The 16,453-nt window shown below is 37.8% G+C and overlaps 1 protein-coding gene and 1 non-coding gene across 2 annotated transcripts; one reads left to right on the top strand and one right to left on the bottom strand.

Moving 5' to 3' along the window:
• Positions 1–9,709: 9,709 nt before the first annotated feature.
• Positions 9,710–15,106, bottom strand: LOC146903638 (uncharacterized). The gene is made up of 2 exons (XM_085724993.1): positions 12,492–15,106; positions 9,710–12,311 (listed from the first exon to the last, which is right to left on the bottom strand). The coding sequence occupies exons 1-2, from the start codon at positions 15,031–15,033 to the stop codon at positions 9,967–9,969; spliced, it is 4,887 nt and encodes a 1,628-aa protein (XP_085581119.1). The 5' UTR covers positions 15,034–15,106; the 3' UTR covers positions 9,710–9,966.
• On the top strand, positions 14,561–14,666 carry LOC146903639 (small nucleolar RNA R71). Its single transcript, XR_015020967.1, has one exon. It is a non-coding gene; the product is annotated as a small nucleolar RNA R71 (small nucleolar RNA).
• Positions 15,107–16,453: the final 1,347 nt, after the last annotated feature.

Genomic DNA, 16,453 nt, shown 5'->3' with positions numbered 1-16,453 from the left:
AAACGAGTAATGTCCCAAATTAACGAGGAGATTTTCTTAACCTCCATTTTGGCCGAATTTTTAGAGAATGCAAAAATATCCCATGGAAGTCGTAGTTATGTTGTTTAGCTATCCAAAGAATTGTCACACGCTAAGATTCAATGCAAATCGGCCACTTTATGGCCTTCCTAGTAAAAATGGGTCGAAAACGAGCAATGTCCTAAATTGACTAGGAGTTTTTCTTAACCTCCATTTTGGCCGAATTTTTAGAGAATGCAAAAATATCCCATGGAAGTCGTAGTTATGTTGTTTACCTATCCAACGAATTGTCACACGCTAAGATTCAATGCAAATCGGCCACATTATGTCCTATCCAATGAATTGTCACATGCTAAGATTCAATGCAAATCGGCCACATTATGGCCTTCCTAGTAAAAAAGGGTCGAAAACGAGTAATGTCCCAAAGTAACGAGGAGATTTTCTTAACCTCCATTTTGGCTGAATTTTTAGAGAATGCAAAAATATCCCACGGAAGTCGTAGTTATGTTGTTTACCTATCCAACGAATTGTCACATGCTAAGATTCAGTACAAACCGGCCACTTTATGGCCTTCCTAGTAAAAAAGGGTCGAAAACGAGTAATGTCCCAAATTAACGAGGAGATTTTCTTAACCTCCATTTTGGCCGAATTTTTAGAGAATGCAAAAATATCCCATGGAAGTCGTAGTTATGTTGTTTACCTATCCAACGAATTGTCACACGCTAAGATTCAATGCAAATCGGCCACTTTATGGCCTTCCTACTAAATAAGGGTCGAAAACGAGTAATGTCCCAAATTAACGAGGAGATTTTCTTAACCTCCATTTTGGCTGAATTTTTAAAGAATGCAAAAATATCCCATGGAAGTCGTAGTTATGTTGTTTACCTATCCAACGAATTGTCACACGCTAAGATTCAATGCAAATCGGCCACATTATGGGCTTCCTACTAAAAAAGGGCCGAAAACGAGTAATGTCCCAAATTAACGAGGAGATTTTCTTAACCTCCATTTTGGCCGAATTTTTAGAGAATGAAAAAATATCCCATGGAAGTCGTAGTTATGTTGTTTACCTATCCAATGAATTGTCACACGCTAAGATTCAAAACAAATCGGCCACTTTATGGCCTTCCTACTAAATAAGGGTCGAAAACGAGTAATGTCCTAAATTGACTAGGAGTTTTTCTTAACCTCCATTTTGGCCGAATTTTTAGAGAATGCAAAAATATCCCATGGAAGTCGTAGTTATGTTGTTTACCTATCCAACGAATTGTCACACGCTAAGATTCAATGCAAATCGGCCACATTATGGCCTTTCTACTAAAAAAGGGTCGAAAACGAGTAATGTCCCAAATTAACGAGGAGATTTTCTTAACCTCCATTTTGGCTGAATTTTTAGAGAATGCAAAAATATCCCATGGAAGTCGTAGTTATGTTGTTTACCTATCCAACGAATTGTCACACGCTAAGATTCAATACAAACCGGCCACTTTATGGCCTTCCTACTAAATAAGGGTCGAAAACGAGTAATGTCCCAAATTAACGAGGAGATTTTCTTAACCTCCATTTTGGCTGAATTTTTAGAGAATGCAAAAATATCCCATGGAAGTCGTAGTTATGTTGTTTACCTATCCAACGAATTGTCACACGCTAAGATTCAATACAAATCGGCCACTTTATGGCCTTTCTACTAAAAAAGGGTCGAAAACGAGTAATGTCCCAAATTAACGAGGAGATTTTCTTAATCTCCATTTTGGTTGAATTTTTAGAGAATGCAAAAATATCCCATGGAAGTCGTAGTTATGTTGTTTACCTATCCAACGAATTGTCACACGCTAAGATTCAATGCAAATCGGCCACATTATGGCCTTTCTACTAAAAAAGGGTCGAAAACGAGTAATGTCCCAAATTAACGAGGAGATTTTCTTAACCTCCATTTTGGCTGAATTTTTAGAGAATGAAAAAATATCCCATGGAAGTCGTAGTTATGTTGTTTACCTATCCAACGAATTGTCACACGCTAAGATTCAATACAAATCGGCCACTTTATTGTCTTCCTACTAAATAAGGGTCGAAAACGAGTAATGTCCTAAATTGACTAGGAGTTTTTCTTAACCTCCATTTTGGCCGAATTTTTAGAGAATGCAAAAATATCCCATGGAAGTCGTAGTTATGTTGTTTACCTATCCAATGAATTGTCACACGCTAAGATTCAAAACAAATCGGCCACTTTATGGCCTTCCTACTAAATAAGGGTCGAAAACGAGTAATGTCCTAAATTGACTAGGAGTTTTTCTTAACCTCCATTTTGGCCGAATTTTTAGAGAATGCAAAAATATCCCATGGAAGTCGTAGTTATGTTGTTTACCTATCCAACGAATTGTCACACGCTAAGATTCAATGCAAATCGGCCACATTATGGCCTTTCTACTAAAAAAGGGTCGAAAACGAGTAATGTCCCAAATTAACGAGGAGATTTTCTTAACCTCCATTTTGGCTGAATTTTTAGAGAATGCAAAAATATCCCATGGAAGTCGTAGTTATGTTGTTTACCTATCCAACGAATTGTCACACGCTAAGATTCAATACAAACCGGCCACTTTATGGCCTTCCTACTAAATAAGGGTCGAAAACGAGTAATGTCCCAAATTAACGAGGAGATTTTCTTAACCTCCATTTTGGCTGAATTTTTAGAGAATGCAAAAATATCCCATGGAAGTCGTAGTTATGTTGTTTACCTATCCAACGAATTGTCACACGCTAAGATTCAATACAAATCGGCCACTTTATGGCCTTTCTACTAAAAAAGGGTCGAAAACGAGTAATGTCCCAAATTAACGAGGAGATTTTCTTAATCTCCATTTTGGCTGAATTTTTAGAGAATGCAAAAATATCCCATGGAAGTCGTAGTTATGTTGTTTACCTATCCAACGAATTGTCACACGCTAAGATTCAATGCAAATCGGCCACATTATGGCCTTTCTACTAAAAAAGGGTCGAAAACGAGTAATGTCCCAAATTAACGAGGAGATTTTCTTAACCTCCATTTTGGCTGAATTTTTAGAGAATGAAAAAATATCCCATGGAAGTCGTAGTTATGTTGTTTACCTATCCAACGAATTGTCACACGCTAAGATTCAATACAAATCGGCCACTTTATTGTCTTCCTACTAAATAAGGGTCGAAAACGAGTAATGTCCTAAATTGACTAGGAGTTTTTCTTAACCTCCATTTTGGCCGAATTTTTGGAGAATGCAAAAATATCCCATGGAAGTCGTAGTTATGTTGTTTACCTATCCAACGAATTGTCACACGCTAAGATTCAATGCAAATCGGCCACATTATGGCCTTTCTACTAAAAAAGGGTCGAAAACGAGTAATGTCCCAAATTAACGAGGAGATTTTCTTAACCTCCATTTTGGCTGAATTTTTAGAGAATGCAAAAATATCCCATGGAAGTCGTAGTTATGTTGTTTACCTATCCAACGAATTGTCACACGCTAAGATTCAATGCAAATCGGCCACTTTATGGCCTTCCTACTAAATAAGGGTCGAAAACGAGTAATGTTCCAAATTAACGAGGAGATTTTCTTAACCTCCATTTTGGCTGAATTTTTAGAGAATGCAAAAATATCCCATGGAAGTCGTAGTTATGTTGTTTACCTATCCAACGAATTGTCACACGCTAAGATTCAATACAAATCGGCCACTTTATGGCCTTTCTACTAAAAAAGGGTCGAAAACGAGTAATGTCCCAAATTAACGAGGAGATTTTCTTAATCTCCATTTTGGCTGAATTTTTAGAGAATGCAAAAATATCCCATGGAAGTCGTAGTTATGTTGTTTACCTATCCAACGAATTGTCACACGCTAAGATTCAATGCAAATCGGCCACATTATGGCCTTTCTACTAAAAAAGGGTCGAAAACGAGTAATGTCCCAAATTAACGAGGAGATTTTCTTAACCTCCATTTTGGCTGAATTTTTAGAGAATGCAAAAATATCCCATGGAAGTCGTAGTTATGTTGTTTACCTATCCAACGAATTGTCACACGCTAAGATTCAATGCAAATAGGCCACTTTATGGCCTTCCTACTAAATAAGGGTCGAAAACGAGTAATGTCCCAAATTAACGAGGAGATTTTCTTAACCTCCATTTTGGCTGAATTTTTAGAGAATGCAAAAATATCCCATGGAAGTCGTAGTTATGTTGTTTACCTATCCAACGAATTGTCACACGCTAAGATTCAATACAAATCGGCCACTTTATGGCCTTTCTACTAAAAAAGGGTCGAAAACGAGTAATGTCCCAAATTAACGAGGAGATTTTCTTAATCTCCATTTTGGCTGAATTTTTAGAGAATGCAAAAATATCCCATGGAAGTCGTAGTTATGTTGTTTACCTATCCAACGAATTGTCACACGCTAAGATTCAATGCAAATCGGCCACATTATGGCCTTTCTACTAAAAAAGGGTCGAAAACGAGTAATGTCCCAAATTAACGAGGAGATTTTCTTAACCTCCATTTTGGCTGAATTTTTAGAGAATGAAAAAATATCCCATGGAAGTCGTAGTTATGTTGTTTACCTATCCAACGAATTGTCACACGCTAAGATTCAATACAAATCGGCCACTTTATGGCCTTCCTACTAAATAAGGGTCGAAAACGAGTAATGTCCTAAATTGACTAGGAGTTTTTCTTAACCTCCATTTTGGCCGAATTTTTGGAGAATGCAAAAATATCCCATGGAAGTCGTAGTTATGTTGTTTACCTATCCAACGAATTGTCACACGCTAAGATTCAATGCAAATCGGCCACATTATGGCCTTTCTACTAAAAAAGGGTCGAAAACGAGTAATGTCCCAAATTAACGAGGAGATTTTCTTAACCTCCATTTTGGCTGAATTTTTAGAGAATGCAAAAATATCCCATGGAAGTCGTAGTTATGTTGTTTACCTATCCAACGAATTGTCACACGCTAAGATTCAATGCAAATCGGCCACTTTATGGCCTTCCTACTAAATAAGGGTCGAAAACGAGTAATGTTCCAAATTAACGAGGAGATTTTCTTAACCTCCATTTTGGCTGAATTTTTAGAGAATGCAAAAATATCCCATGGAAGTCATAGTTATGTTGTTTACCTATCCAACGAATTGTCACACGCTAAGATTCAATACAAATCGGCCACTTTATGGCCTTTCTACTAAAAAAGGGTCGAAAACGAGTAATGTCCCAAATTAACGAGGAGATTTTCTTAATCTCCATTTTGGCTGAATTTTTAGAGAATGCAAAAATATCCCATGGAAGTCGTAGTTATGTTGTTTACCTATCCAACGAATTGTCACACGCTAAGATTCAATGCAAATCGGCCACATTATGGCCTTTCTACTAAAAAAGGGTCGAAAACGAGTAATGTCCCAAATTAACGAGGAGATTTTCTTAACCTCCATTTTGGCTGAATTTTTAGAGAATGAAAAAATATCCCATGGAAGTCGTAGTTATGTTGTTTACCTATCCAACGAATTGTCACACGCTAAGATTCAATACAAATCGGCCACTTTATGGCCTTCCTACTAAATAAGGGTCGAAAACGAGTAATGTCCTAAATTGACTAGGAGTTTTTCTTAACCTCCATTTTGGCCGAATTTTTGGAGAATGCAAAAATATCCCATGGAAGTCGTAGTTATGTTGTTTACCTATCCAACGAATTGTCACACGCTAAGATTCAATGCAAATCGGCCACATTATGGCCTTTCTACTAAAAAAGGGTCGAAAACGAGTAATGTCCCAAATTAACGAGGAGATTTTCTTAACCTCCATTTTGGCTGAATTTTTAGAGAATGAAAAAATATCCCATGGAAGTCGTAGTTATGTTGTTTACCAATCCAACGAATTGTCACACGCTAAGATTCAATACAAATCGGCCACTTTATGGCCTTCCTACTAAATAAGGGTCGAAAACGAGTAATGTCCTAAATTGACTAGGAGTTTTTCTTAACCTCCATTTTGGCCGAATTTTTAGAGAATGCAAAAATATCCCATGGAAGTCGTAGTTATGTTGTTTACCTATCCAACGAATTGTCACACGCTAAGATTCAATGCAAATCGGCCACATTATGGCCTTTCTACTAAAAAAGGGTCGAAAACGAGTAATGTCCCAAATTAACGAGGAGATTTTCTTAACCTCCATTTTGGCTGAATTTTTAGAGAATGCAAAAATATCCCATGGAAGTCGTAGTTATGTTGTTTACCTATCCAACGAATTGTCACACACTAAGATTCAATGCAAATCGGCCACTTTATGGCCTTCCTACTAAATAAGGGTCGAAAACGAGTAATGTCCCAAATTAACGAGGAGATTTTCTTAACCTCCATTTTGGCTGAATTTTTAAAGAATGCAAAAATATCCCATGGAAGTCGTAGTTATGTTGTTTACCTATCCAACGAATTGTCACACGCTAAGATTCAATGCAAATCGGCCACATTATGGGCTTCCTACTAAAAAAGGACCGAAAACGAGTAATGTCCCAAATTAACGAGGAGATTTTCTTAACCTCCATTTTGGCCGAATTTTTAGAGAATGAAAAAATATCCCATGGAAGTCGTAGTTATGTTGTTTACCTATCCAACGAATTGTCACACGCTAAGATTCAATACAAATCGGCCACTTTATGGCCTTCCTACTAAATAAGGGTCGAAAACGAGTAATGTCCTAAATTGACTAGGAGTTTTTCTTAACCTCCATTTTGGCCGAATTTTTGGAGAATGCAAAAATATCCCATGGAAGTCGTAGTTATGTTGTTTACCTATCCAACGAATTGTCACACGCTAAGATTCAATGCAAATCGGCCACATTATGGCCTTTCTACTAAAAAAGGGTCGAAAACGAGTAATGTCCCAAATTAACGAGGAGATTTTCTTAACCTCCATTTTGGCTGAATTTTTAGAGAATGAAAAAATATCCCATGGAAGTCGTAGTTATGTTGTTTACCTATCCAATGAATTGTCACACGCTAAGATTCAATACAAATCGGCCACTTTATGGCCTTCCTACTAAATAAGGGTCGAAAACGAGTAATGTCCTAAATTGACTAGGAGTTTTTCTTAACCTCCATTTTGGCCGAATTTTTAGAGAATGCAAAAATATCCCATGGAAGTCGTAGTTATGTTGTTTACCTATCCAACGAATTGTCACACGCTAAGATTCAATGCAAATCGGCCACATTATGGCCTTTGATAGAGCCAAACCGCAAGCGCACGGCCTATCGAAGTAATAGTAGTAAGTAGAGTATCGTTCCGCTAGGGAGTTGGTCAATTTAATTAACTTTTAATGAATGATTAGAGGAGAGAAAGTTGATTAGAAAGGGTTTGATTGCTGAAGGTAAAAACAATAATAATAAAGGGGCCTTAGGATCATTGGTTCATCTTAATAACTAATCCTTCACTAGACAAAACCTAAACTTCTAATTTCATGGTTTACACACTAATTTCTAAAGACCGGTTTCCCTTAGCCCCTCACCTTTCCGATGAAAGTCCGGTGAGAGTTTACTTCTAGCAACCAAGCCTATTTCACTGACATGATTACTAGAAGATGCATAGAGGATTGAAACTACTCTTTGTCTCAATAGTTGCAAAGACTATTTCACTGTTTTGCAACTATTGTCTAGATTCACTTGTTCCAACATCAAGACTCCGCTCTCGCTTTATGAATTGATGTTTGGGATGATGGATTAACGATTATCAAACCCTCCGCTTTCGCTTCCACAGTTTGATAATTGTTAATCCACGTTAAGACGGTGAATCTAGATTAGAAATTAGGGTTACATAGAAATTAGGGTTTTGACATGTTTTGTTTAGGATTGAGTCATTAGACTCCCCAATAATCCTAAGACTAAGAAGTCTACTCACTCATGTTCATCGTAGACATGGAGGAAGAAGAGAGAAATACGGTAAAATAAATTGCAAGGAAAGTAAAAGGAAAATAAAGACTTTTATTAAAATAATACTTGAAATAAACAAAGTAAAGGATGATTGTTTATGGTGGAGAGCTACTCTATTTATAGCTTTACATTCGACTTAGAAACTAAGCAACTAAAAGGATAAAACGGTAAAGCTGCAACAGGGTAACTTGGGCTTGAAGAAAAGCAGCAAAACAGGTCCTGGGATCGCGCACGGCCGTGCCACATGTTGGCACGGGCCGTGCCAAGCTTCTGGTAAGGGGAAATGTATTTTTGCCCCGTATCTTCGTATTCTTGCGCTGTATTTTGCTCCAGTCCTCTTTCTTTTGCTCCAAGGCACCTTCCACCATATATTTATTCCTAAAATAAAATAAAAGACAATTTGAAGTAAAATATTCTAAACTAAAATAAAATGCAATAAAATAAAATCAAATCTAAAATAAAACTAAACTAAATAAGGCAATAAATAATACTATCTATGACTCATCAAACTCCCCCACACTTGAATCTTTGCTTGTCCTCAAGCAAAAGGCAGCAAACATAGCAGCAACGAAGATTGATTTATGGCAATATTAAGAACATAAGTCTCAAAGAAAGGTTTTGCCTCAAGTACACTAATTTCAATTTCAAACACTTCTCATGAACCTATTCTACCCAACATCAAGTCTCAAGTGAGTGTGTGTGTGCAGTCCAACCCTTTTCTTGCTCCTGTATAAGACAGATATTATGAGGAATAGGTTCTATCCTTAGTGCTAAAGTAACCGAGAAAAGTCCTTTCTTCATTTCATATAAGAGTGATGGGAATTTGAGTTAAAATTAAGTTAGATATAACAATTAAGCACAAAGGGGCTGCAGATGCTTAGGGGCTATCTATCCTCGTAGGAAGTCTTCTCGGATGTAATTGTCCTTTCCCCCTAGATTCAAAATCACCCTAAGCAGTGCTGCAAAATTATTTATTTGTTTCATCTCCGCGTAGGAAGTCTTTTTGGATGTAATTGTCCTTTCCCCCTAGCATTGATAAATTTGTTTCACTTTAAGTTCAAATTAAGGAGTCACCACCACAATTAGGAAGTTAGGATGTAATTGTCCTTTCCCCCATATGTTGGTGCCATTCTCCCGCCCCATTTTAACATTAACAAATTAATAAGAATATAACAATTAAGAACAATTTGATTAATTTTCCCACACAAACTTATACTACTTTTACTCTTAAGACTTTAAAGGGTCTAAGTTAACACTAAAGATAGAACGTGTTCCTTAAAATACCTATTCATACATTTACTCAAGGATTGCAACCGGGTGCTTTTCTCATTGGAGATTTTCACAATAAAACATGATATGGGTATAGCAAGAACATAAGAAACACAAGAAACTATTTTCATGTACAAGAGGCAACCTTTAGAGAAGAGACAAAACAAAAATTTTATGCCATATTTACATTAAAAACAAGCTACTTAGTCATGCCTCTTGCTATAAAAACAAAACAAAAGAATAAAGTTCAAGGGAGTTTGGGAACACTACGACTCTAGACACTTTATTAGGCCCCCCCCCCACACTTAGGGGAAGCATTGTCCTCAATGATTCAAAAGAAAAAGAAATTAAAAGAAGAAGAAGAAATAGAATGGAAGAAAGGGGTGCAGAAAGCTCACAATGTGCTTTAAATAGCAAAAATTGATGATTTTTGAGACCTGTAAGCTGGCACGGCCGTGCCAACCTCAGCACGGGCCGTGCCAACATTCTGTTTCCTTGCCCCCATTTTGTGTGAAAAACATGGCACGGCCGTGCCAATCTTAGCACGGGCCGTGCCAACCTTCTGATAAGGAGGCTTCAAAAATTTTCAATTTCTTGAATTCTTGTCGAATCATACTTGGACAATTACCTACAAAACAACTTAAAACAAAGAAAAACAAAACAAAAGCAGTTAAAGGCGTGGGTTGCCTCCCACGAAGCGCTCTTTTACCGTCATTAGCTTGACAAAAAGAAAAACAACTTTAAGGCGGGTCAATAAGTCTCCAAGCAGCCACTACTTCAGTCCCTTCCCCTACATTATAAACCTTTAGCCTATGTCCGTTAACTTTGAATGGTCCGGTTTTTTCAGAAAAGATTTCAATGGCCCCATAGGGATAGACTTTGCGGACTTGAAACGGACCAGACCACCTAGACCTTAGTTTTCCTGGAAAGAGCTTCATCCTAGAATTAAAGAGTAGTACAAGGTCACCTATTTTGAAGTCCTTTTTAAGGATATGTTTATCATGCCATTTTTTTGTTCTTTCTTTGTAAATGCGAGCATTCTCATAGGCATCTAACCTAAGTTCCTCTAACTCACTCAGTTGAAGTTTCCTTTTTTGACCGGCTAGTTTTGGGTCCAAGTTAAGGTTCCTAATTGCCCAATAAGCTTTGTGCTCAAGTTCAACCGGGAGGTGACAAGATTTCCCATAAATTAGCTTAAAAGGAGTCATTCCAATGGGAGTTTTGTAAGCTGTTCTATAGGCCCAAAGAGCATCATCAAGCTTACTTGACCAATCTTTCCTAGAGATAGAGACTGTCTTTTCAAGAATGGCCTTTATTTGTCTATTGGAGACCTCAACTTGTCCACTAGTTTGCGGGTGATAGGGTGTTGCGACTTTATGTTTCACTCCATATTTTTGTAAAAGTTTTTCAAAGTGTTTAGAAATGAAGTGAGACCCTCCATCGCTTATGACAACCCTTGGCACCCCAAACCTTGGAAAGATGACCTTTTTGAACAATTTCATAACTACATGTGCATCGTTGGTGGGGGAAGCAATGGCCTCAACCCATTTGGACACATAGTCAACAGCCACCAAGATGTATTGATTACCAAAAGAAGAAGGAAATGGCCCCATGAAATCAATACCCCATACATCGAAAATTTCAACTTCAAGGATGTTGTTTAAGGGCATTTCATTCCTTTTAGTAATATTACCGGTGCGTTGACAATTGTCACATTTAGAAACAAAGAGATGCACATCCTTAAAAAGTGATGGCCACCAGAAACCAGATTGAAGTATTTTAAAAGAAGTTTTTTGACTACTGGCGTGGCCACCATAGGAGGAGGAATGACAATGGTGAAGAATACTACTTACCTCGCTTTCAGGGATGCATCTTCTAAAAACTCCATCCGAGCCTCTTTTGAAGAGGTAAGGCTCATCCCAATAGTAGTGCTTGAGATCATGGAAGAATTTTTTCTTTTGCTGGTAGTTCAAGTTAGGTGGTAGTACTCCTGCTGCAAGAAAATTAACAAAATCTGCATACCACGGTGTGTTAGTTTGTGCCAATAAGAAGAGTTGGTCATCCGGGAAGGAATCATCCAAAGGCAACTCATCCTTATTGGGTTCCCTAAGGCGGGACAGGTGATCAGCTACAACATTTTCAGTACCCTTTTTATCTCTTATTTCAATGTCAAATTCTTGGAGGAGCAAAATCCATCGGATCAATCTAGGTTTGGCATCTTTCTTGTTTAGCAAATATTTTATTGCCGAGTGATCTGTGTAAATAATGATTTTTGATCCCACCAAGTATGGCCTGAATCTGTCAATAGCATAGACTACTGCTAATAGTTCCTTCTCAGTTGTAGCATAATTTACCTGTGCCTCATCAAGGGTCTTACTTGCATAATAAATGGCGTGCATCTTCTTATCTTTTCTTTGTCCCAACACGGCCCCAACTGCATAGTCACTTGCATCACACATTATTTCAAAGGGTAAGTTCCAATCTGGCGGTTGTATGATTGGGGCAGTGACCAAAGCTTCTTTTAACCTGCAAAATGCTTTTAGGCATGCATCATCAAACACAAAATCTGCATCCTTAAGGAGCAAACTGGTTAGTGGCTTAGTGATTGAAGAAAAGTCTTTGATGAAACGGCGGTAGAATCCGGCATGTCCTAGGAAACTTCTTACTTCCCTTACTGAGGTGGGAGGAGACATTTTTTCAATAATTTCGATTTTTGCTTTGTCTACCTCTATACCTCGTTCAGAAACTAAGTGTCCTAGGACGATTCCTTCTCTTACCATGAAGTGGCATTTCTCCCAATTCAGCACCAAGTTCACCTGTTCACATCTTTCTAAAACTTTTTCCAGGTTAGTTAAGCAATTATCAAAACTAGATCCATGCACAGAAAAGTCATCCATAAAAACTTCCATTATATCTTCAATAAAATCAGAAAAGATAGACATCATGCATCTTTGAAAAGTAGCGGGAGCATTGCAAAGACCAAAGGGCATTCTCCTATAGGCAAAAGTACCAAAAGGGCAAGTGAAGGTGGTTTTCTCTTGGTCATTAGGGTGGATGGGTATTTGGAAAAATCCGGAATAGCCATCTAAGTAACAAAAGTGTGAATGCTTTGCTAACCTTTCTAACATTTGGTCTATAAAAGGGAGTGGGAAGTGATCTTTACGGGTTGCTTTGTTAAGCTTCCTATAGTCAATACACATCCTCCAACCGGTGACGGTTCTAGTTGCAATGGATTCATTTTTATCATTTTTAATAACAGTGAGACCACCCTTTTTAGGTACAACTTGAACTGGACTAACCCATTTAGAATCAGAAATTGGATAAATAACACCTGCATCTAGGAGTTTTAAGACTTCCTTTTTCACAACTTCTTTCATGTTAGGATTTATCCTTCTTTGGTGCTCAACGGAGGGCTTATAGTCCTCTTCAAGTAGTATCCTATGTGTACACAATGAGGGGTTTATTCCCTTGATGTCATCAATGGTATAACCTATAGCCTTAGGGTATTTCTTGAGGACATAGAGTAATTTTTCAGTTTCTACCTCATTCAAGTTTGCATTCACAATAACAGGGTAGGTTGAGTTAGGGCCCAAGAATTCATACCTTAAGCTTGGTGGGAGTGGTTTGAGTTCCACCTTCGGTGCCTCTTTTGGTAGAGGGGCTGCTTCTTCTTTCATTAATTCTTCCATGCCCAAACCTTCCATGGGAGGGTTTTCATTCAATAACTCCTCGTAGGCTTTGGCATCTCCTTCTAACTTTGTACCTGCATCACTAACCAAGCATACCTCCAAACCATCATGTGTAGTTGATGCTATGGAGCATTCTTTCACACAACGGTCAATTATATCTAACATGCAACAAGAGTCTTTAATGGAGGGATTTTTCATAAGTTTAGCAAGTTCAAATTCAACAGTATTTTCACCAACATTAAATTCCAATTTCCCATGTTTAACATCAATTATAGCCCCAGCGGTAGCAAGGAAGGGCCTTCCCAAAAGTATGGGTACTTGGTTATCCTCCTCTATTTCCATCACAACAAAGTCCGTAGGGACATAGATCTCTCCTACCTTGAAAGGGACATCTTCTATGATTCCAGCCGGATACTTAAGGGAACGGTCTGCTAATTGTAGGGTCATCCTAGTTGACTTAAGCTCCCCCAATCCCAATCTCTCGTAAAGAGATAAAGGCATCAAACTGACACTAGCTCCTAAGTCACACATTGCCCTCTTTACTATTTCAGACCCTATGACACAAGGTATTGAGAAACTTCCTGGATCCTTAAGCTTGGGTGGCAACTTATTTTGGATAATGGCACTACATTCCTCCGTAAGGTTCACCGTTTCACTTTCCTCAATTTTTCTTTTTTTTGAAAGAATTTCTTTTAAAAATTTAGCATAGGTGGGCATTTGAGTTAGGACATCGGTGAAGGGAACGTCAATGTAGATTTTATTCATCATTTCAATGAACTTTTTAAATTGCTCATCAAGCTTAGACTTGGCAAATCTTTGAGGGAAAGGAATCTTTGGTTTGAAGGGAGGTGGTGCAACTTCCTCACTTTGTGGTTTCTCACTCTCTTCTTTATCCATCTCACCTTGCGGTTCACTAGTCTCTTCCTCACTAGGCTTGACTCTTAAGGGGTCTTCTAATTGCTTACCACTCCTAAGTGTAACGGCGTTCATCCTAGGTTGGCAAAATTGAACAACTAGAGAGAGCTGAGCCTCTAAGACCTTATTGTGAGAGGAGATAGAGTCAACTTTTGATGTAAGTGAAACCAAAGAGTCATTCAAAAGTTTAGTTTGATTTGCAAGCTCTTTGAGCTGCTCGGATTGGTTAAGAAGATAATTTTCCATTAAAAGTTCAAGATTAGACTTTTGAATAACCTTTTGGTTATTAGCATAACTTGGTGGTGTTGTTCTTTGAACCAAGGGATTTTCATTAGGGCTTTGGTCAAAACTTACCCCTTGGTTGTTTTGAATAAAGTTTATTTGTTCAACACTACCTAGTTTGCATTCACTACATGTTTTACAAGGGGATGTAGGAGTAGTAGCACTAACATTAAGTTTTTCAAATTTGTGGGTTAGTGCATCAATCCTAGAAGCAAGGTGGTCATAATTAGAGACTTCGTACATACCTGCCCTCTTTTTGGAGGGTGAAGACTTTGTAGCGAGTTCTTCATCAGTCCATAGAAAGAGATTTCGAGCCATGTCTTCAATCAATGCATAGGCTGTTTCGAAGTCTTTGTTCATTAGAGCACCACCTGCAGCTGTATCAACAAAGATTTTAGTAGCATGAGATAAACCATTGTAAAAAGTGTGAATGATTAACCACTCCTCTAGTCCATGGAGGGGGCAAAGTTTAAGCATATCCTTAAAACGTCCCCATGAATCGTGAAGAGATTCCCCCTCTTTTTGAGTAAATTGAAAAAGCTTTGTCCTTAATTGGCCAATTCTTGATGGGGGAAGGAAACGGATGAGAAATTCACGCTTCAATTGGTCCCATGAGGTGATGGAACCAACTCTTAGGGAATGGAACCAATTGAGAGCTTTATCTTTTAGAGAAAAAGGGAAGAGATGTAGTCTCAAGGTTTCTTGGTTTTTCTTATATGTTACGGTGAGCCGCCAAAAAGTTGAGATATGGAGATTGGGATCCTCATCGGGGGATCCCGAAAAATAATTTTGCTGCACCATTTTAAGTTGGGCAGGCTTAATTTCAAAATCTTCATCTTCAACCGTTGGATACACAATAATAGCATATGGCTCTTCCATTGAAGGAGTCACGTATTCTTTAAGAGCACGTCTTTCAGCCATGTTTGGTATTATTTTTATGCTTTCCAAGAAGTTAATGATGAAGGAAAAGAAAAAGGTAAAAATAAAAATAAAAAGAAAAGAGAAAGAAGAAGAGAGAATTCTAATCACTAAGAAAAAGCTAATCAAATTAGTTAACTCCCCGGCAGCGGCGCCAAAAACTTGATAGAGCCAAACCGCAAGCGCACGGCCTATCGAAGTAATAGTAGTAAGTAGAGTATCGTTCCGCTAGGGAGTTGGTCAATTTAATTAACTTTTAATGAATGATTAGAGGAGAGAAAGTTGATTAGAAAGGGTTTGATTGCTGAAGGTAAAAACAATAATAATAAAGGGGCCTTAGGATCATTGGTTCATCTTAATAACTAATCCTTCACTAGACAAAACCTAAACTTCTAATTTCATGGTTTACACACTAATTTCTAAAGACCGGTTTCCCTTAGCCCCTCACCTTTCCGATGAAAGTCCGGTGAGAGTTTACTTCTAGCAACCAAGCCTATTTCACTGACATGATTACTAGAAGATGCATAGAGGATTGAAACTACTCTTTGTCTCAATAGTTGCAAAGACTATTTCACTGTTTTGCAACTATTGTCTAGATTCACTTGTTCCAACATCAAGACTCCGCTCTCGCTTTATGAATTGATGTTTGGGATGATGGATTAACGATTATCAAACCCTCCGCTTTCGCTTCCACAGTTTGATAATTGTTAATCCACGTTAAGACGGTGAATCTAGATTAGAAATTAGGGTTACATAGAAATTAGGGTTTAGACATGTTTTGTTTAGGATTGAGTCATTAGACTCCCCAATAATCCTAAGACTAAGAAGTCTACTCACTCATGTTCATCGTAGACATGGAGGAAGAAGAGAGAAATACGGTAAAATAAATTGCAAGGAAAGTAAAAGGAAAATAAAGACTTTTATTAAAATAATACTTGAAATAAACAAAGTAAAGGATGATTGTTTATGGTGGAGAGCTACTCTATTTATAGCTTTACATTCGACTTAGAAACTAAGCAACTAAAAGGATAAAACGGTAAAGCTGCAACAGGGTAACTTGGGCTTGAAGAAAAGCAGCAAAACAGGTCCTGGGATCGCGCACGGCCGTGCCACATGTTGGCACGGGCCGTGCCAAGCTTCTGGTAAGGGGAAATGTATTTTTGCCCCGTATCTTCGTATTCTTGCGCTGTATTTTGCTCCAGTCCTCTTTCTTTTGCTCCAAGGCACCTTCCACCATATATTTATTCCTAAAATAAAATAAAAGACAATTTGAAGTAAAATATTCTAAACTAAAATAAAATGCAATAAAATAAAATCAAATCTAAAATAAAACTAAACTAAATAAGGCAATAAATAATACTATCTATGACTCATCAGCCTTTCTACTAAAAAAGGGTCGAAAACGAGTAATGTCCCAAATTAA

The sequence above is a fragment of the Medicago sativa genome, chromosome 7 (assembly GCF_051527215.1).
Source record: "Medicago sativa cultivar Bolivia chromosome 7, Bolivia_mono, whole genome shotgun sequence".
Lineage (NCBI taxonomy): Eukaryota > Viridiplantae > Streptophyta > Magnoliopsida > Fabales > Fabaceae > Medicago > Medicago sativa.
This window is presented reverse-complemented; position numbering and strand designations above follow the sequence as displayed.

Bases quoted from the DNA above. Each gene is read 5' to 3' on its own strand.
- LOC146903638 (XM_085724993.1), bottom strand. From the start codon at position 15,033: ATGGCTGAAAGACGTGCTCTTAAAGAATACGTGACTCCTTCAATGGAA. The intron at 12,312-12,491 runs GTCTCACTGTTA...TTTGTTACTTAG, and splicing joins AGTTGTACCTAAAAAGGGTG to ATGGCTATTCCGGATTTTTC.